The 19,704-nt window shown below is 44.8% G+C and overlaps 4 protein-coding genes across 5 annotated transcripts; 1 reads left to right on the forward strand and 3 right to left on the reverse strand.

Moving 5' to 3' along the window:
* Window positions 1-9: 9 nt before the first annotated feature.
* Window positions 10-7,562, reverse strand: LOC143011610 (uncharacterized). 2 transcript variants are annotated; one of them, XM_076164530.1, is made up of 16 exons: window positions 7,285-7,562; window positions 5,836-5,940; window positions 5,526-5,654; window positions 5,116-5,226; window positions 4,817-4,930; window positions 4,593-4,700; window positions 4,218-4,331; window positions 3,881-4,021; window positions 3,623-3,730; window positions 3,118-3,234; window positions 2,680-2,907; window positions 2,221-2,355; window positions 1,884-1,988; window positions 1,487-1,526; window positions 1,233-1,287; window positions 10-1,002 (listed from the first exon to the last, which is right to left on the reverse strand). In XM_076164530.1, exons 1-16 carry the CDS (start codon window positions 7,318-7,320, stop codon window positions 258-260), a joined length of 2,391 nt encoding a protein of 796 aa, XP_076020645.1. In that variant the 5' UTR covers window positions 7,321-7,562; the 3' UTR covers window positions 10-257. The 2 variants fall into 2 exon arrangements, with proteins under 2 accessions (XP_076020645.1, XP_076020646.1); XM_076164531.1 differs by lacking the exon at window positions 4,218-4,331.
* A 1,210-nt stretch (window positions 7,563-8,772) lies between these two features.
* Window positions 8,773-13,027, forward strand: napsa (napsin A aspartic peptidase). The gene is made up of 9 exons (XM_076164527.1): window positions 8,773-8,943; window positions 9,578-9,743; window positions 10,210-10,333; window positions 10,422-10,540; window positions 10,958-11,157; window positions 11,498-11,620; window positions 11,911-12,055; window positions 12,238-12,336; window positions 12,430-13,027. Exons 1-9 carry the CDS (start codon window positions 8,864-8,866, stop codon window positions 12,589-12,591), a joined length of 1,218 nt encoding a protein of 405 aa, XP_076020642.1. The 5' UTR covers window positions 8,773-8,863; the 3' UTR covers window positions 12,592-13,027.
* A 37-nt stretch (window positions 13,028-13,064) lies between these two features.
* Window positions 13,065-17,436, reverse strand: mief1 (mitochondrial elongation factor 1). The gene is made up of 4 exons (XM_076164526.1): window positions 17,290-17,436; window positions 16,900-17,080; window positions 16,203-16,474; window positions 13,065-16,114 (listed from the first exon to the last, which is right to left on the reverse strand). Exons 1-4 carry the CDS (start codon window positions 17,434-17,436, stop codon window positions 15,275-15,277), a joined length of 1,440 nt encoding a protein of 479 aa, XP_076020641.1. The 3' UTR covers window positions 13,065-15,274.
* A 303-nt stretch (window positions 17,437-17,739) lies between these two features.
* Window positions 17,740-18,679, reverse strand: LOC143011609 (mitochondrial ribosome and complex I assembly factor AltMIEF1-like). The gene is made up of 2 exons (XM_076164529.1): window positions 18,592-18,679; window positions 17,740-17,990 (listed from the first exon to the last, which is right to left on the reverse strand). The coding sequence occupies exon 2, from the start codon at window positions 17,950-17,952 to the stop codon at window positions 17,740-17,742; it is 213 nt and encodes a 70-aa protein (XP_076020644.1). The 5' UTR covers window positions 17,953-17,990; window positions 18,592-18,679.
* Window positions 18,680-19,704: the final 1,025 nt, after the last annotated feature.

The following is a 19,704-nucleotide window of genomic DNA, read 5'->3' on the forward strand; positions in this document are numbered from 1 at the left end:
ATTATTTTATAAATATGTTATTAATACACAAGTACATTTAACTTAATAGAATGCATTTTGAAATAATAGTTTGTACAGCTACAGTGTGTTGAACAGGATGTTTCGGTAAATCAAAGTCATGTAAAAGTTTTGTTACAAATAGTAAAGCATACTAGTATAACATAAGCCTCTTCCTCTGTCACACACACACGCACACACACGCACACACACACACACACACACACACACACACACACACACATATAGGGGCGGGGATCCTACATCTGACAGAACAATTCCCACATATGACTCATGTGCATTAGTTGATGTTCCAGGTTCTGAGCGAGCAGGCGAACTCTACTTGAAAAACTGCTCTCCTTTGACTCCCTCAGCTTCTGCTCTCCTTTGACTGTTTTAAAACATTCATCCATTCCCTCAACAAAATCCCGGAGCAGCTTTTCAGATGACACCCCCCCACCTGCAGGTGTAAAGGGCTTGTTCATGTCATCCTTAAACACAGACTGGGACAGATGTGCCATCTTCAATGCATCCAGCTGAGCTCCTCCCCTCTGTAATCTGGCAAAGTCGTGCCTGCGCATCTCATTCATCCCACCGAGGATAAAGGCCAGACAATGCTCCAGGTCCTCAATGTTGTCCCTGTAGTCCGATACAAGTCTGTCAACTGCCTTTCTGTTTACTATTTTCTTGTTGACTTTAAACTTGTGGGCACTTATACCCCCAGCTGACGCCGCCACGCCAGCACCGATAGCTGTAATAATCAGGGAGGCGCCCAGTGTTGCAGGAGCCAAGGCAATCCCCATGACTACAGCCGCCCCTCCCGCGGCACCTGTGGCCCCTCCAGCAGTCTTTGTGGTTTTGTTCTTCTTAATCATCTTGTCCAGGCCGTCTGAGATGTCAGTGAGCTCATAAATCTGCTCTCGCAGACTCTCACTGCGTCTCATCATGAGGATATTGAAGAGACGCATGCCCTTCCTCACACACTCAGCTCTCTTATTAAATTCTCTGCATGGATAAAATGACAAAGATGATGTCATGAGTTAAGGGAATAAAACAATTACTAGAAAATCAGTCATGTGTATAAAGAACACTGATCGTCAGTATAGATTTCCCACACCAAATCTATATCTTTCCCCTGATGTATTACTCTCAGATGTAATGACGCACAGTGTAGAAATCTATAGGAATATTGTGACATTAATGGGACTGAAATGTTGGTGGTTTCCTGTTGTTACCTGACTTCTTCCTCAACTTCGAGGCCGTACAGTGATGGAGCCATGTTTCCATTTCCTGCAGTAACACCAACACAAAGATGAGTTAGACACGGACTGGGCTGGGGTGGATCTAGCAGTGAGGACACTCATATAAAGTTAATAGAAGTTTAAGTAACAAAATCAACAAAAAGCTTATGATTGTTGGTTCTTTCCTTATTGCGTTTTATAAGACGAGCACACACTTCTGTATGTAATGTAGACAATGTCACACTCACTTTCCACTCGTCTCAGCCATCTCAACATGCCATTGATTTCCTGAGAAAAACAGATTTGTTTGACTCGTAGCAAAAATGCACAAATAATAATGCATTACATTTACTATTAATTATCCACCATAAATAAATTATTAATTATCCACTTATTTTGTTGTTGCTATTTGCACAATCTCTGTCAGCCTTTCACTTCCCTTCACTACATATGAATGAATGCATGTAGGTACAGGTAAGCATCTTGAATCTTGAATCTCGTCAAATCAAATGTACCAAATGACATCAGAACTAAAAAAAATCCTCTAGAAGTTACATCTACAGAATAAGTGCAAGTGAAACCGGTGAATGTTTGATAATCCAATCCATGTAGACATGTACACATGTAACACTCAGGAAGCTTTACCTCTAACTCCTGAAAGGTAGACTGACGAGTTGTGACTCTTGAGTGGCGTGTTCCATTATGAGACACGGTCGATCCATTTGTTGGGTAGCCCTTATGAAAAGATGACTGGATTCAAAGTAAATAAAAAATACAATTTGTGTGAATGTACATGTATGTTAACTGTCACCGTAGACTGAAACTAAAAGTAAAAACACAATAACACATACAATACAGTCATGAAATAAATGAGAATAAACAAATGAATGAACTCAAATAGACCTGAGTGTGTTTGCTTTCATATGCAGCTGTGTGTACATGTGTGTGTGTGTGTGTGTGTGTGTTGTCTTGTCTCTCTTACTGTTTCAGAATGCTTCCCCGGTAGAACTTTCAGGTAGGAGTCCACCTGTATGTCATTGTACATTTGGTTGTGTGGCGGTGGTGGTGCTTTGATGCTGGGTGGTGGCGGTTGTTGTTTTTCACAAGTCGTGCTTCGCTGTGATAGACAGGGAAAAATCATTTGTTTCCTTGAGAAGATTTCTTTAGAGCATAGAGAAGGAGAGCTTTTTGGTGGCAAACATTTTTGAGATTCCTCCATGTCAGTGAGCTGGTATTCACAATAGTTGGGCGCTGGCTTGCTGGGGCACACCTAAATGGAATGCATACCAGGAGATCTGAGCCTGTGATCAGTCTCAGATTGATTGACAGGCATTTTATTACAGCAGCTGACACGCAACAACAGCTACATCCAAGTTGTTGATATTGTCATAACAGTAACATATAGACCTGGGATATAATAGGAACTTGTTTTTCTAGTCACCAGTGAAGATGAGGTCTTATAATTTGATGAGTAGCTGCCGAGTTTTGGGTAGAGTGTTGGATCAGGCCGCGGTGGGACTTCAGGTCCATCTTTGCGTTGGGCCGGATAGTCTGCTCCCCGTTCAGTCGAGTTCCTCTTATCAACAGTCCCATATTGCCTCACTGCCTCGTTGTAGGTTGGTGGTAAGGCGGCGTACATCTTACTCTTCTGATTCTCCCCAGTGACGCCCTGTACAAAGAGATTTAGAAAACAGATTCTGCATGAGGGAATCAGTCATGCAATGCAATGCAAGTGTCCACCCTGCTTTTGCTATTTGTTGTTGTCAAGATGTTGTGATGAATATTAAATTGCCATGATTATATCTGTGTTATAGCATTGGGAATATATATTTGATCCAGTTCAGCCTGATGTAGAGGCCTGGTCTCCACGCGCCCTTACCTGTGGTTTAAGCCCAGTTCCAGGAGGTGGTCTTTCATAATAGATGTTGGGAGGGGGAGGACGTGCAGGTTGAGGACGGGAAGCAGGCGACGGTGATCCGTTATTAACAGATCGATGCTAGAAGAATGATTACAAAGCGCCAAAACCAACATTAGAGAGGCCTTATGTTCTTGATGTGAAGGAACATTTCTATCATAGATTGATTGATTCACAGATGTTCTGGTGTTATTGTTTCAAAACATTCTTTGAATTTGTGCTCTCACATTTCAGCCATGTTCCCTGTTTGTGAGTGTATGTGTGTGTGTGTCTGTGTGTGTGTGTGTGTGTGTGTGTGTCTGTGTGTGTGTGTGTGTGTGTGTCTGTGTGTGTGTGTGTGTGTGTGTGTGTGTGATGATGATGATGACCTTGCCCCTTACATATGAGCAATATTTAAATAGTAGAATGAAACTATATGATATTTTTCATAATCAGCATAGAATTGGAGGTGACATAAGCTTCCACTAACCATGTCAGAGATAGTGCAGTAGATCACATTTGGGTCATTTGGAGGACCGGAAGAAGGAGAATCTGGGTCAGATGTCTTACAGCCTGGTGAGTTTTGCTCTTGTTGAGGCTAAAAAACAAAAGTACAGCAATGAAATGTGTTGTTACCAGCAGCTCAACCTAATACACACCAATCTAAGCTGCATACAGAGAAGCAAAATAAAATCTTGATCATGTACCTTTGGCCAGAGAAAAGAGCTTTTCCAGTTGCTCAACTCACCTTTGTAATAAGTTTGTTGGCATTTTCATCTACAGAGTCAACACTGCTGTCAGTACTGAGCGAAGCTTTTAGTTGCTTAGACCTGGGACGAGGTTTCGGTTTGAATCTAAGCTCTGACTGGTTTCCCTCCGTGACATCAGGCTGATAAAAGACACAGAAAAGTCAATCAAGATGTACAACAAGTCACTGACAGACACAAAGAAAGAAATCCACCCAAATCGACCTAAAAGAGACAGAAAAGCAAATCACAGTAAAACTGTCAGCTTCCTCTAAAGGATGTCCAAAGAAATTTACCAGATAAAGCAGAAATAATGCGTTTTAGTAAGTATGTCTTTACTGTAGATGGAACTGGTTCTTGTTTCTTGCGTCCCTGTGCCCGTGACAGAGTGTCATACAGGCTGTACGGGCTCTTCACAGGTTTTGTCTCAGAGGAGTCTGGTGGCTGTGGGGACTGAAAATAAAGCAAACTAATATTCAAATCCTTAAAGAATGCATATTTCCATCCATGCTAATGTGTGGCATCCTATTATCTGTCACACTTTGTTCATTTTGAATCAAAACCTTTAGAAAACTCATTAAGGCGGTTTTGCAATTTGGAAGTTACATGACAGTGACTCAAAGCATCTCAATTTCCTTTGAATACTGACTCAGACGTATTGACTCATTTATGCATTGAGGCTTTGTTTCGTAACAAACACATGTATGTTTTTACCGTGGTTGAATCTGGTTCTTGTTTCAGGCGTTCCCGTGGAGGTGGCAGAGTATCGTAGAGGCTCTCCGCGGTCTCAGGGGAGTCTGGGGAGTCTGGGGAGTCTGGTGCCTGTGTGGAGTATTAATAATAAAGGAACATGACTTTCTCCTTCTAATGTCTTCTAATTCTAACAGGGTCTGAGGTTCTGATATTATAAACCTTAAATTAATTTGATGCTTTTTTACCGTAGCTGAGTCTGGTTCTTGAAGCTCAGGTTCCTCTAAGGGGGCCACAGGTTCATAGAAGCTGGTGTCCTCCGGGCATTCTGTCTCAGCCGAGTCTTTTAGGTGTGGAGAATACTAATAATAAAGGAAAATGACGTTCAAATTCTGGTTTTTCCTGCTTCTAACAGTAATCTAACCAATATCAAGACATTCATGCAAGTTACTTCAATCAAAATAAAATCAAAGCATCTTAAAATGACCAAAGAGATCAAATATTTCTTTCAGTCAGGCATGAGACCTTTTTATAACACAAATCTGACCATTTTTATTGTGGGTGAATCTGGCTCCTCATACTCTGGTTCCTCAGAATTCTCCACAGTGTTATAGGCGGCGGAGTCCTCTGTACGTGTGTCCTCAGGAGAGATTGGTGGCTGTGGAGAAAAATCAAAGTAAATGCCCTGGTTGAACACTTTCACTTTCACTGGTGTTGGTGTTGTGGAGGGGTTTGTGGCTTTTGTGAATAACAGTAATGTAGTAATGGAAGCTGATTTTCCATTTCTGGCTTCTCCTGCTTCTATCAGGGTCAAAAGGTACCATTATCAAAGGTTTCCCACAGTCCCACACCTCAAGCATTCCCAACTCCCACTAACCAAAGAGATAAACCAGAAATCCTTCTACTCTTTCTGCAGAGAGATGGTCAGTTGATAACAATGCATCTCCATATTCTTACCATTGATGGATCTGGATCTGGATCTGGATCTGGATCTTGGTACTCAGGTTCCAGTGAGGGGGGCTCAGTTTGGCTGGAGGTAGTGACAGCGGGGTTCTCCATGCATGTGGTCTCAGAGGGGGTCGGTGCCTATAGGAAACAATGATAAATTTAATAGCAATGATCCAAAACCAAAAGTGAAGAATGTTTTTGAATTTACAGGTGTGTTCAGAATCAGGTGGAGTATACTATAGTACAAGTATATAGACACATATAGCCATACACACACAGGGACGGTCATTTCATTAAAAAATCAACCCGTTTTTCTTACCGATGGTGAATCTAGGTCTTGGTATTCAGGTTCTGGTTCCGGTTGGGAAGACACAGATTCATAGGAGTTGATGGATAGTTTTGTCCTCCTTGGGGGTTTTGGAGGCTGTAGCCAATACAAATGAATACATTTTATTTCCACTTCCTGCTTCTTACACATCAGGGTCCGATTGCTATCTTGAACACACACAATGATGGGAATCGGTAGTTCTACTTGTACCTTCTGGTAAAACTTGATGAGCTTACTGCTGAGTCTTTTTGTAGCTACAGACCATTTTAGGACCCTCCATTTCCCATTCCCCCACTAACACAACTCAGAGACAACTCTTGTGCGAGTCATTGTTTTTAACCAGTGCTAATCGATTTCAACCAAAAGCTTGTTTACATGCCTCAGTTTGCGTCTGCTACAATTAAGGTGACACCTCATAGAAGGATGTGTTAATGGTTGGAACTGATTGGATTAAAACACACATGACTAATCTGTATATGAGCGGAAGTACTAGGAATGCAGGTAAACATTGCTTATGGTAATTGTAATATAATAGGTTGTTTGTGCTTAACTTAATTGGTTTACAAAGACATAATCTAGGTCAATTACCTTGAGTAAACTTGACTCAAATTATGGCAATTTCAATCTGATGATGGTGCTTTAATGTGCATGTAAATGTACGGACTGTATCAAAATCGAGGGCTGCTTCACCTCTTACCTCACAACATGTTTAAATAGGTCATGTTAGGGGCAGATATATTTTATGTCATGTTTTTTCTGAATGCTGGATGAGAAGTCAGATTCTCACTTAAACCCTGCAATTAAAGTGTTTGCATTACAAAAGAAAACAACAGTGCTGAGTACACACTGAGGGAACACCCATGACTATTGTAATAGGTAACATCACATGGTAGCACAAGGAAGAAAATATGCCATAATTATAATACTCTCAAAGATCTGGTTCCCATCCAAGAGTTCAAAAACAACCCAACTGAGATGAGTATCATTATCAGGTTCAGGTAGAATTCCTGACGGGACATGTGTTGCGTGCTATGTGTTTGCATGCTACAGTAACACAATTCAGAGAGATATTTGAAGCATGTTACTGTGCTGCTGCATCCTCATGATTGTTCCACTTGTTTGTCCAGTTATTTGTCAGTCTTGTCATGTGTTCACCATTGTTTCTTTGGTGTTGTGAGTCTTTAAGTTTAAGTGCCTCAGATCAAAAGTTGTGTCTAAAACACGAGGAGATTTATTGTATACCTGCATACAGTATACTTGAAACACAACCGTGTGAGTCATGGAGGTAAAGTTCATCACACTGTCACATGTCTAAATTAGACGAATAGAAGAAAGGTGAGGTTAAGTAAAGCTGACACAAAGAATCGACAACCTGTTCTCCCTGACCTTTTACCTCAGTTCTTTCAAAACATACATTCAAAGGGAAGAAATTGTCCTTACCAACATGTTCCTGCTGAGAAGCTGCTGTGGCTCCATTTTTTTGTCAATATCCTGTTGTTTCTTCAATCGGAGATCCCACAAACAACTCTCACAGCATTTATTAACATGCTCCTGTGCTCAGATGCCGCGGATGCCTGATGCCTCTGTGTCACTCTCGCTGCCTTCCAGTTCCTCAAGACGCTTGACAGGGGTGTGAGTGTGGGACTGTCCCAACACAAAGAAAAAAATGAGGGTGGATCAACTTTTTGCAAAACTTGATGTGCATGGACACTCACTAACACACACACACACACACACACACACACACACACTAGCCCATAGAAAGGTGGATCATAAGTGAACATCAGTACCCCCAGTGGAGGGATAAAGCAGAACAGTGAACTCATGAGGGTATTGTTTTATGGAATGAATGTTCTTTTAACATAGATAGGCAAAGTTTTAATAAAGTTTCTCAAGCACAAGCGCCATCAGCTGGCATTGTCAACAGGTGTTTTTTCTTAACTTTAACTCTCTGGGTTAGACCAAATTAATCAATCAATCAATCAATCAATCAATTAATCAACTCAATCAGAAATAATCTACAAAATCCAACAAAACAACCTTCATACCCCAGAATCCTTAATGACCATAGAGCTGAATTTACACCTTTTTGACACAATCACACCAAAAGTTCCACCTTTATAATTTCACCGTATTGTGTGTTTGCGGTCCAGCTATAATATCAGATGAGACAAAATTATAAACTTATATTCATTAACTTTAGGTAAAATAAACTGCACATAGGATGAAGGACAGTGCTTCATGTGTTTATATTTGTCTATGTCTTCTGCTTTCCTGTGTTTTAGGCAACACTGGATGTCTCGGGTAGATGTCTAGCCTATGTTAGAGATTTCATCTGTAACTTGTTCTACAGGTGGAGTGAGTTGGTGTTGTGCAACCTTTATCGCATATATACTTCCACACTTTGTCGCAGTTCTTCATCAGGAAGAGCAGCTTAGTGGTTGACATGAGTCACTGTGAATTCCTGTGAACACTGCTTATACTTATGGTTTCCTCTATTGACATTGATACTCGAAAGAGGCATTCCTGTGCTTGAACTATAAGCTGTTAACTTCATGTCCTTGTTTTTGCTCATTATGTTCCCCACATGCAAAACAATTCCTCAGTAAGTGACAGCTCAAACTTGGACCAACTAATAATTAAAACAGCTGCGGGGTGACTGGAGGCTGAAAACAAGTCCACATGCCAGCAGGCACACTGAAGCCTGCAGAGCTGGTCAAAGCCTTTGTGTCTTTTATTGTTTGAGGTGTTTTATAAGCTTAGTTTTTTTAAACATGGCCGGTACGTGCTCAGCCATTCTCCTGTCACTTGATGCAACCCGTGCAACCACATTGATGACACGACATGATGGTCTCTCGGTTTGTACCAATAAGAACATTTGGAGGACTTTTTTCCTCCAATCACAGGGGCCCGGAGAGAACAAAACCGAAAGGTCACGGAAACAGCCGAATCTTTCTCAGTCTGCAGAAATAGAGGATTGTTTGTTTGCCCTCCCGGTGGCTGAAGTCAAACCCAAGCGATGGAGGCACAAATGGCACGATTGAATATATTTGTTATATTGGGAGCTCTGCTGATAACACACAGCGCTGCCATGATAAGGTAAAGAGTTTGTCCGTAAGTTGTATTTCATTTAAAATGTCACTTCTGTTAAATGCAACAGTGAGTGAGTAATGCATCTGTGGGAAAAGTCATAATTGGCTTCAGGCGTTTCTCATTACGTGCGGACTCTTCACTTGTTAGTGATCGCAGCTGCCTTTCGCGTTTCCGTCGTTAGAGCGCGCGACCTGTACGGTAACAAAGCACGCGCTTGAAACACGTAAATGAGCGCGTGCGTGCGCATGATTTAAGTGAAATGCGTTTCACCTTTTTGTTTCATCGATCAACAAACGAGCTTGAATGATTCCAGAATGATGCTCAGTATAATCCTTCATGTAGACGGACGGGTCAAGTTTACAAAACATCTTGCAGCACTTCAGGTTGTTTGGAAAGTACACCTGCATACGTCCAACGACATTCTGCAGTCACTGATTACCGTAAAGTCAGAGTGGTGACGCACTACGGTGTAGGAGCGCCCCGTTTGATAGCAAAGTGCCACAGGCGGCTGGTTCATATGGTATTGTTGCAGTTAATCTGCACTGATGCTTCGTAAGATAAACGTAATCAGACGGAAGCTTAGGCACTTTGCATCCGCATCGTGAACGCGCCTTGTGCCCTAATGTTTTGATCTCTGCAGAGTTCCGCTTCATAAAACCAGAAGCGCCCGCCGCTTGATGAGCGATAACGGCCTGTCTCTGGAGCAGCTCCGGGATCTGGCAGAGGCCATCGGAGCCGCAGACACCGCTTTCTCCCCGACAGACTCTCCCAAAGTCCCCGTGGAGAAACTCACCAACTTCATGGATGTATGTCTGAATATGTTCAATCAATACCAACCCCACAATCAAGTCATTCTCCTTAGTTTGTACATTTCACCCAAAACTACATTAACTGCATTTATAATAACATGGCAGATTATCCTCCTCAGTCTGAAAGTCAAATATGAAGGTCGAGAGTCAAGGAAGTAATTATTAAGTAAACATTTGTTCCTTTTTAGTTTAGTGTCTTGTCCATGAGTTTGCCTACATGGTTGGAGGTTTCCAGTAACAACAAAAGCCAAGAGCTGATTTCAATGTTCAGCCCACTTACAAATGAGGAGCAAGTGGATTCAGATGGAGCAGCAAAGTTTTCTACAAAAGAAAACGATTTAGATTACTATTATCTTCAAGTTCTGAATATGCAAAAACATTTGCTCTTCCAGACAAGAGGACAAAGACGTGTGTATTTTCCAGCAGCAGCTCATGACTGAGTTCTTCTGCTTTGTCCCCTCAGGCTCAGTACTACGGCGTGATCAGCATCGGCTCTCCTCCCCAGGACTTCACGGTGCTGTTTGACACCGGCTCCTCCAACCTCTGGGTCCCCTCCATCCACTGCTCCTTAATGGACGTGGCCTGCTGTGAGTCGGGGCAAAGCGTTGACCTTTGTGTGTCGGGGATGATGTTTAGTCTGTGTTTTCACTTTGGCTTCTGCTGTGTTCTGTTCAGGGCTTCATCATCGGTACAACTCAAGGAAGTCCAGCACTTATGCGCGAAACGGCACTGAGTTCTCCATCCAGTATGGCCGAGGCAGCTTGTCTGGCTTCATCAGTGGGGACACTGTCTCTGTGAGTTTGACAAACGCTCCCTCACATTCCCCCGCCCGCTCACACTGCCCTTTTATTTAGCTGCAATCCAGCGTCTGTGGGTAAATAGGCAATGTTTGGTAGCTGCTGTACGCTTATCTCCCTCCGTGGAGCCACGCGGTCCAGCTAAAGCAGTCATGCCGTTCCTATCACTTCATTAAATATTAGCTGTGCCGGAATTCAGGGGAAGGAACCTTCGTTTTAAAAATGGCAGGTCAATAAGAGGTGTCGCCTGAATTCTGGCATTTGAAAGCAACAGCCTGCAGATAAACTAAACAAACAAGTATTTGACTTGACGCACATTAGTTTTGTGATGCGGGTTGGCTCATTTCTTGATGATGATGAAGGTGCATACAGGTTTTTGGTCCTCATCTTCACCCCCTTCCTCCCCGCTCTCAGGTGTCGGGCCTGTCCGTCACGGGCCAGCAGTTTGGTGAAGCAGTCAAACAGCCTGGCATCACGTTTGCTTTGGCGCGGTTCGACGGGGTCTTGGGGATGGGCTACCCCTCCATATCCGTGGCCAAGGTCACCCCAGTGTTTGACACGGCCATGGCCGCCAAACTGCTGCCACAGAACATCTTCTCCTTCTACATAAGCAGGTGAGTCGCTGATGGAGGGAAAGGGATCTGTGTCGTTATCATCTAATTATCTGAAGGTTGTGTGAACGCTTCCTTACCTCCAATCTGTTAAACAATCTACTCATTTGAATACTGTCATTACTTTCAGGTCACCTTAGTGTGTTGAGAGCTGTGCTACATGTTTCTGTTAAAGTTATGTAGGACAGCTCTCAGTATCTAAACTGGCTTGTTTAGCGACACTAGTTTATCTTTCTATGGAAGAGGTGGAGCATCTGACAGGTTTGACTCATCGCTGATTTATGTAGATGATGACATTACTTTAATCTCCTCTGCTTGGCCACGCCCCTCTGCTGTCTTTCAGAGATCCAGCAGCAGCAGTGGGAGGAGAGCTGATGTTGGGTGGAGCTGACCCGCAGTACTACACCGGAGAGCTGCACTATGTCAATGTCACACGCAAAGCCTACTGGCAGATTTTGATGAACGGGTAAAAGAAAGTAACCATGTGTGCCTGTGTGCGCTATTGAGGAACTAGCATAGATTAGTGTGGGTTGATCTGTTTTCATCACAGAGCGAGTTCCACAATGAGGTTTTAGAGGAACTTGACTAACAGGCAATGAGCTTGAAGCAACAAGGTGAGCCAATGAGTTAGACATGTCCAGCAACACTTGTGCACCCATGATGCAATTTGGCAAGTGTGGTTAAATATTGATGTTCAGGCGTTGATTTTCTTATATTCCACATTACCCTGCTGCTCCCCTTCTGCTTTCTCCTCAGAATTGAAGTTGGCCAACAGCTGACTCTCTGCAAAACGGGTTGCCAGGCGATTGTCGACACGGGAACTTCCCTGCTCGTAGGTCCTGTGGAGGAAATCAGAGCGCTGCACAAAGCAATCGGAGCGCTGCCGCTGCTGATGGGAGAGGTAGATTAACGCTGCTGCACGCCGTCACTGTGGGAAAGGAGATCATTAAAAGCAGGTCGCTCCTTTAAGTGGACTTGACATCCAGGAAGCCTGTAGATGTCAACAAACGAGTGTCAGTTGTTGTCATGCTGTTGTAGTTGATGAAACGACAATCTGTCTGTCTCTCGTCTCTTTCCCTCTAGTATTTGATCGACTGTAGGAAGATACCGACCCTCCCTGTTATCTCCTTTAACATTGGAGGGAAGCTGTTTAACCTAACTGGAGAGGATTACGTCATGAAGGTAGAGACGACTGGATTACATTTGAACCAGTGGCACCAAATGGATTGAGAAATGTACAGTATAAGCTAAACTTGTGTCTTTCTCCTGGTGCAGGAGTCTCAGATGGGTCACACCATCTGTCTGTCAGGCTTCATGGCCATGGATATCCCTCCTCCTGCAGGGCCCCTGTGGATCCTGGGAGATGTATTCATTGGGAAGTACTACACTGTGTTTGACAGGGACGCTGACCGGGTGGGTTTTGCTCCTGCCAAGTAGAGGAGGGGAGGCCTGGAGAGGGCGCTGTGTTTGTATGAAGCTGCTTCCACTTCTGCATTACTGTTTGGTTAAATCCACCAATGCCAAAATACATTTTCTCAATCTTGTATTGTTTTCAATAAGCAGAAGTTAAACCATTTCCTGAGATCTTGAGGCCTTAGAGGTCAGAACCACTTGAATCAGGCCTCTAGTGATGTCACTTACTCACTGGAAAAGGATGTTTGATGCGTTTATGCTACACAACAAATGTTTGTATTTTTGCCATTTTGTTTTTGTAATCGAGGCTTTGTTCAGTCTTTGTGGTCAGAATTCAGAGACTCTGCGGCTTCTCTGGACTCGGACTATAGTTTACTGCTCTAGTTTTTAACATGCAAATTAGAATTTTATGTGAACATGCCTCTAAAAGCTTATTTAATAATAAATGAATTTAATCTTGGCAGCTGTGTGGGTCTCACTGCTCTTACAGTACCTGTACATGAGGATCAGTCGGGCTTCACTGGATCAAAAGCCGGTCCTGGTAAAGCAGGGAGAGACATGGAACGTGGGTTAGGGCTCATGATCAACATCAGTTAGTGAAATGAAAGCCTGAGCACAGCTGAATATTCATAACATTTATTGAAGTATACAAAGTGCTGTGTAGCAGTTGACTCCAAAACTGAACTGCAAATTAAAACACCAGCAGGAAACTACACAGCATGCAAGCAACATGATCAAGCTCATCTTCACAACGTAGAGGTAGAGATCTACTTTGGGCGTTTGCTTCTTTTCTTTTAAACACGTGGCACAGTGCCTCTGCTCACTGCAGTGTGTGTGTGTGTGTGTGTGTGAAATGTGTGTAAGCAAAGGAAGATGCTGAACCTGTACACAAAACACTCAGAATATAAATACATCCAGAACAAAGCACAGATGGTTCTTTACATGGAGACTGAATTATTGCAAACATAAATACTCTTTTTGGTTACAAATGTACAATAAATAGAAAAATATTAAATTGTTACCCCATTATCTGGATGCTGACTGTTTGAACTGAGCCACATCTCTACAGACTGTTCACAAACATTTACTCAATACCTCTGCATTCTAAGGCTATTAGAGCTATTATAGTGTTCCATAATAATAGATGAGTGAGCGATGACTTCACTCAGCTGTGTACCAGCCCAGAGTCCAGAACCCCAGCTGTGAAGTGGAGCAGCAGTGATTTAGCAGAATATAAATGCACATCAGACAACCTGCCTGTGTCACACGTTTGATGGTAACACACAGAACCATCCTGTTAACCTCTGGCACACACTCTGGAGCTGCTCGGGTTCAAATCCAGCCCTGGGTTTAGCTTCAGACTGAGGTCCAAAAGAAAATGTGAAATAATGACAAGTGACCGCCTTCTGAAAAGGTCTGGATCCTATTCTCCAGTACCCAGCATGCATCTCTCTGGTCGTCCGTGAACCTAAAGCTTCCCGCTACGTTTCCATCCTCAAACCGTTTACATCCGTGTTTCCATGACAGCCACACTGGCAGAGATCCCACACACATATCAGATTCATTTACAACAGAAGCATTAATCATCAGAAATTATCACTGGATTCTTTTGTACCTTTTTTAAAATAAGTTTACAAAGCTTATCTGTTCTGAACCAAATATGAGGAAACAACACAGAGCTGGATCATCTGAATCTGAGCTGACAGTGTGTGTGTGTGAATGAAGCTACAAGCAGGAATGAACACAGAGCACAGCTCAGAGATTCTGACCCGGCACAGGGAAGCACTGGACCTCAGATTATAGTTAGGGGCAGAAACATTTTATTGATCAGATTGCTGCTCAGTGTAGCACCTTCAGAAGGAGCTGAAGGACCCGACAGGGGACAAAGTCACATTCTGGAGGTCTCTTAATAAGATCGCTTACAAAAGCAAAAGTATGCAAATCAGATTTGTGTGAAGAGAAACAGAGGTGACATTGGAAAAGGAAACTATAGATTAACATCCAAGTGCTGGGAGGAATTTGTAAATTTAAGCCAACGTAACAATAAAACTGCCGTGCCGTGTTTTAGTTCATATTTCAATCAGATTTGCTGCAGAATGTTTAACCAGTTCATAACCAGGCTGAGACTCATTACATTCTAATCTTCACATCGACCTCCAGTGTGTCCTCATTCACGACGCATGCCAGCTGCACATGTTCCCCACACACACACACACAGCCTGTGACACCTCCCTGGAAACATGTAGAGGATACACACACACACACACACACACACATCATGACAGAGCCTTTGTATGAATGAAGAGTCCTTATGCTTTCACGACACGTTTAATGATCACAGCCCGTCTGTTTACCCGCCCTGACACAACTCAAACCACCGGCCTGGAGCTCCGGTGTAATGTTTAGTTACAGAGTGCCTCGTCACTCACACTGCTCCTCCATTAATACACCGGCTTTAGGGAGCCATGGGCTGCTGTGGACTTGGCTGATCGCACCTCCGGCCCCACGCTGCCGTCTTGTCTGGAGTGACTGCTACACTGTGACTCGCACGTCCGCGCAGAAAGTAAAAAAAGAAAGAAGGGAGCTCTTGGATCCAGGAGACGGCGAGGACGCGTCCATGCGGGGGCAGTTCTTTGCGGGACCCTGGTTATGGCTTGGGGTCTTTGTTATCCACAGAAACAGTGGTGGTCGTTTGGGCTGCCGGCTTTCAGAGGTGAGACTGCTGAGTGACGGCAGTTCTGAGCAGCTCCTCTGGATCTGAGAGGGCGCAGTAGAGGGTGTAGCCCAGCTCGTCCACTTCCTGCTCAGTCAGCTCGCAGAACAGGTTGACCTTGGCGGCGAGGGCGCACGGCAGCCTCCCGACCTCTAGGTGTCCCACTAGCGCTCGCAAAAGTTGCAGGAAGCGGTCGGCCAGCGCCTCCTGGGTCCAGTCCCTTTCTTTCTCACTCAGCAGCAGGATGGCGTTGGTCAGCTGGCTGGAGTTGAGCCGGCTGAGGGCGGGGTTGAGCTTGCAGGCGGCTTTGGCCACCTTGAGGCAGGCGCACCTGCAGCCCCCGTCCTCCTGGTCCAGGGCCCTGAGCCGTGCCGTCTCGGCCACGCGGAAGCTCTGCCGCCACAAGTTCTCGTGGCGCTCGGCCGCCAATCGATGCGGTTTGGCAATCAGCGAGGTCCCGTCCTCCATCACCAGCAACGGCAGAAAGTCCACATAGAGCTTACGGTTGGTCTCATACTGCACCTCCAGGGTCAGCGTCTCTGAGGGGACCACCGGCCGGATCACGTAGTCCAGGACGCTGCCTATAGCCGGCCAGTTAATGGAGCCGGCCACCAGCTTATCGAAGACCTCCAGGACAGACTTGGGCGAGAGGTAACCGCCCACCATGCAGCGGTCCCAGTAGCTGCTGTTCCGTGGGAAATACTCCAGGTTCTCCCTGCGGACCAGCCAGAAACCCGGGACGTTCATGATGGTGTCTTCCCCAGGGATGGACGTCCACAGGTTCTTCTCCAGGATCATAGGCACCATCAGCTGGGCGTGGTCGGCTGTCACCACCTAGGACACGGAGGAAGCACAGTTTCCATCTCAACACTTGCAGCCCTGACTGTTCTCCACACTTGGGCAGGGGTTTGTTGTCCTTTACCTGTAGGTCGTCGTAGAGGCTCCCGCTGAGGTACATCTCTCTGAGGGGCATGTCGGGCAGCTTGGCGTGCAGGAAGACCCGGAGCTCCGCGCAGATGTCCAGCGCCGCCCTCCTGGCCGTAGCCTGCTCATCGGCGGGGATGTTGACGTTGTTCTGGTAGAAAACCCACAGGTGCTCCTGCAGGGAGAGACGCATCCGGGCCCGGGACAGATCCGTCTGAGCCGAGCCGCTGGCTCCCAGGGCGGCGCGACCCACGGTCCGCCTCAGACAGTCTGAGGGGGGGGAAGGGAAGTGAGTCAGAGTCAAGCTGGGCTGGAACATTCTGAGCTGTGACAGTGTGACAGTGGGAGGCTGACATTCTTCGTGTTTGTGATCAATTAGTTTGCTGATATCGGTGCAGGAGCCAGTGAACACTTTTCTATGTGTTAACTTGTTTTTGTGATAACATTAGAGCATTTAAGGAGTAGTGTTCTGCATTAAATAACAATCAGGAGGAAGAATAAGGTGAATATTGTACTGACACACAGGTAGGTCTCAGGCTTTTAAAAGCTTTGTGGAAAGAGGATGATCTTGGTTGGATAAAATGGTGTACTGTCCCTTTAAGAGGTGTGGTTACAGCACTGAGCGATGGGGCAGATCACACTGTTGTCAGGGTGATCTGCCCCGTTGGTCAGTAAAGGGGCCCCGTTATCCTCACCTGGTTGGAACGAGTGTGAGGACGTAGGCAGAGACTGGAGCGACCTGCTGACTGTGGACTTCATGTCCCGGTTCAGGACTCGTGGGGAGGAGCCCATCCAGGCTGGTTCCTCCCAGCTCCTCTGTCCCGTCTGCTCCATCTTGGTGGGGCTGCTGGGGGCACTTATGGCTCGGTCATACATCTGTACAACAAAGACCAGCAGAGGGACGTATTGTTATTGTGAGGTGAGGCAGTGGCTCAGTGGGTAGTGCTTCCGCTTGGGAACCGGAGGGTGGTAATGTAATGTAAGGCGCTTTGGATAAAAGCGTCTGCCAAATGATCGTAATGTAATGTAATGTATTGTTGTTGCGTGAGGAACACGGTTACGTCATCACTCCTCTCCTCTCTTACTCTTTTGACAGCCAGAGTTGCGATGCCCAGCACGGCGGCTCCTCCCACTCCAAGCACCAGCTTGGCATTGGAAAGCATGAAGTCGATGGCCGTGCCGATCCCGTTGTCGTCCTTCTTCCCCTTACGATCTCCGTTTAACCCGGCCATCCTTCCTCTGAGAGCGGAGGACATAAAGACATAAAGTGAGACGCAGACACACACAGATATCAGGTTTCAGGTCGCTCTCAGGTGGAGACGAGCTGTACTGGCACCAAGCTCAGTCTATAATGGGACAGATTGAAAGTTAGAGAGAGACTTGGACAGAAGGTTTAACTTGACTGCTGCCTCTTATTCTTAGATATCCTCTTTCACTGCCTGTCTGATTGCTACAGATCCTTTTCTCTAACCTCACCTTAAGAGATACCGGTCTTTAAGTCCAGCACCAGATGACCTTTAACCTCCCCTCCACCTCTACATAAGCCCTCCCAATCTGCTGCTGAGGAAGAACTGGCCCCTCTTCAGCGCGTCCTCCTTATCTTCGGCCACCGTCAGGGCCTTGCAGCGGCGAAACTCCCGGGCCACGGCGCGGCGGTAGTAAGTACGGTCGGTGTACTGAAGGTGACGCCCTGCACGGAGCAGTGCTCTGTACAGGTCCAGCACCGCACTGCGAGACCAGCCGCCCATCAGGGACCACACATGGAGAGGGGGGACACCCTGGAGACCTGGACAGGGGACGGCAGGAGTAAGTATGTGAGGAGGGAGGGAGCACAGGTTTCCACTCAGAAAGTTAATAAACCGTAGAGAGAAAGAAAGATAGAAGAAATAGTTTCCATGTTACACACTGAAGTCCAGACAGGAGGAACAACCCTCTTATTCTGCTTTACAGACAGAAATCAACAGCAAACTGATCTGTTGGACATATCTGAATACACTTTGTAGTCGATTAACTCCTTCACTTCAATCATAACAGTTTGACATTTAATGAAAAGGTTTAATGCTTGTCTTGTGGCCGGTACAGCTGCTGAGCGAGCATGCAAATCACACCACTCATGCAAACGCGACCGCTAATAATACAAACTACCTCCGTATTCAGTGTAAAACGGTGAGTGTTGACACGAGAAGCCACGAAAAGGTGAAGAGTCTTGAGAAAATGGCTGGCTCAATGGAAAGTCACTCAGACGAGCTTGTTAGCCTGTCATGCTAACAGGCTGCTAGCTCTGCAAACACTGACCTTACGTTCTTCTTCATACAGCGCAAACTCGTGAGAGAGCGGGGAGAAAAAACACAACTACACAACACGTATGGACACACAAAATGACTTACGGTTCAGAAATTAGCCCAAAGATTTGTCTTTAGACTGGAGGAACATTATCATCACGCCGGGGTCAGGTAGGAGAATGACAAACCGGAAACAAACATACCGCTATATCATACTACATCCGGTTTATAATAGGTTGCGTACGTTTGTAAATTGTCATTCGTCACTCCTGGAAGCAAATACTATAAGATTCGTTTTTCTTATAGTTCATATTCAAATAGAGAAAATGTAATATTGTAACATGTAATATTATTAATATTATACTAATACGTGCAAGTCAACAAGTCAGCATATTAGCTTTGCGTTTTGCTTTGTTTAGTTCTAATAACAACCATTTGAATAATATATAATAATTTTCAAGATTACTTACGATGAGTACTACTTTGCTGCATGGTGTTTGGAATTTAAAAGAAATCCTAGTAATAACTGTCATGAATCAACATGGATCAGCTCGTTTACCCGCAATACAACCACAAATGCCAAATAAAACATTGCTGGTTTGGCTCTTATCTCTCTCAGAGTGGAGGGGGGAAGTGTCTAAATCACACCGCTTCCCTCATTCAGGTTTAGGCTCCCTCAGGTCCACTGGGCTCAGCCAACCAACAGCAGCAGGTGCCACAACTCTTGCCCAAGGTGGTGGAATGAGTTACCATTCTCCATTCAACCGCTGAGTCCCTCACTGTCTTTAAATAAAAACAGTTAAAGACCGAACACATTCATACCTTATGTCTCCTATTAGGTTAACCAAGAGGTAAAATGTTAAATGTTTGTCACAAGATGTATTTGGTCAGAAGAATGATAAATGGGCCATCTGTGGACATGTTGTACACTGCAATCTCAGAGATGATTGGATTTAGTCAATAACATCTATTTTACAAAAAGTAGATTAAGAAGTCACACTCTCCACCTGAGTCTATCCATGTGTTAGTGTGTTATAAGGAGTTGACATTAGCAGCTATCAGACCTCGTGTTGTTAAATGTTCTCATGATCCTGTATTTATGTATTCTCCTCCTTGTTTGTTTGTGTGAAACTTCAGTAAGTTTCAGATTGATAGGTGACACTATTAAATATTCTGTTTTATGTGGAGTGAGGCTCTAACTCTGAATCACTGAATTAC

The sequence above is a fragment of the Genypterus blacodes genome, unplaced genomic scaffold (genome assembly GCF_046128005.1).
Source record: "Genypterus blacodes isolate CSIRO-AG114 ecotype Tasmania unplaced genomic scaffold, CSIRO-AGI_Gbla_v1 ptg000137l_1, whole genome shotgun sequence".
Lineage (NCBI taxonomy): Eukaryota > Metazoa > Chordata > Actinopteri > Ophidiiformes > Ophidiidae > Genypterus > Genypterus blacodes.

Excerpts from the sequence above, each read along its gene's own strand:
- mief1 (XM_076164526.1), bottom strand. The coding sequence starts at position 17,436 with ATGGCCGGGTTAAACGGAGATCGTAAGGGGAAGAAGGACGACAACGGG. Across the intron at positions 17,081-17,289 it reads CAACTCTGGCTGTCAAAAGA|ATGTATGACCGAGCCATAAG; the intron begins GTAAGAGAGGAG and ends TTTGTTGTACAG. Across the intron at positions 16,475-16,899 it reads CTCACACTCGTTCCAACCAG|ACTGTCTGAGGCGGACCGTG; the intron begins GTGAGGATAACG and ends CCCCCCCCTCAG.
- LOC143011610 (XM_076164530.1), bottom strand. The coding sequence starts at position 7,320 with ATGGAGCCACAGCAGCTTCTCAGCAGGAACATGTTG. Across the intron at positions 3,731-3,880 it reads CCAACAAACTTATTACAAAG|CCTCAACAAGAGCAAAACTC; the intron begins GTGAGTTGAGCA and ends TTTGTTTTTTAG. Across the intron at positions 3,235-3,622 it reads ACTGCACTATCTCTGACATG|CATCGATCTGTTAATAACGG; the intron begins GTTAGTGGAAGC and ends TCATTCTTCTAG.
- napsa (XM_076164527.1), top strand. The coding sequence starts at position 8,864 with ATGGAGGCACAAATGGCACGATTGAATATATTTGTTATATTGGGAGCT. Across the intron at positions 11,158-11,497 it reads TTCTCCTTCTACATAAGCAG|AGATCCAGCAGCAGCAGTGG; the intron begins GTGAGTCGCTGA and ends GCTGTCTTTCAG. Across the intron at positions 11,621-11,910 it reads TGGCAGATTTTGATGAACGG|AATTGAAGTTGGCCAACAGC; the intron begins GTAAAAGAAAGT and ends CTTTCTCCTCAG.
- LOC143011609 (XM_076164529.1), bottom strand. The coding sequence starts at position 17,952 with ATGGGCGGCTGGTCTCGCAGTGCGGTGCTGGACCTGTACAGAGCACTG.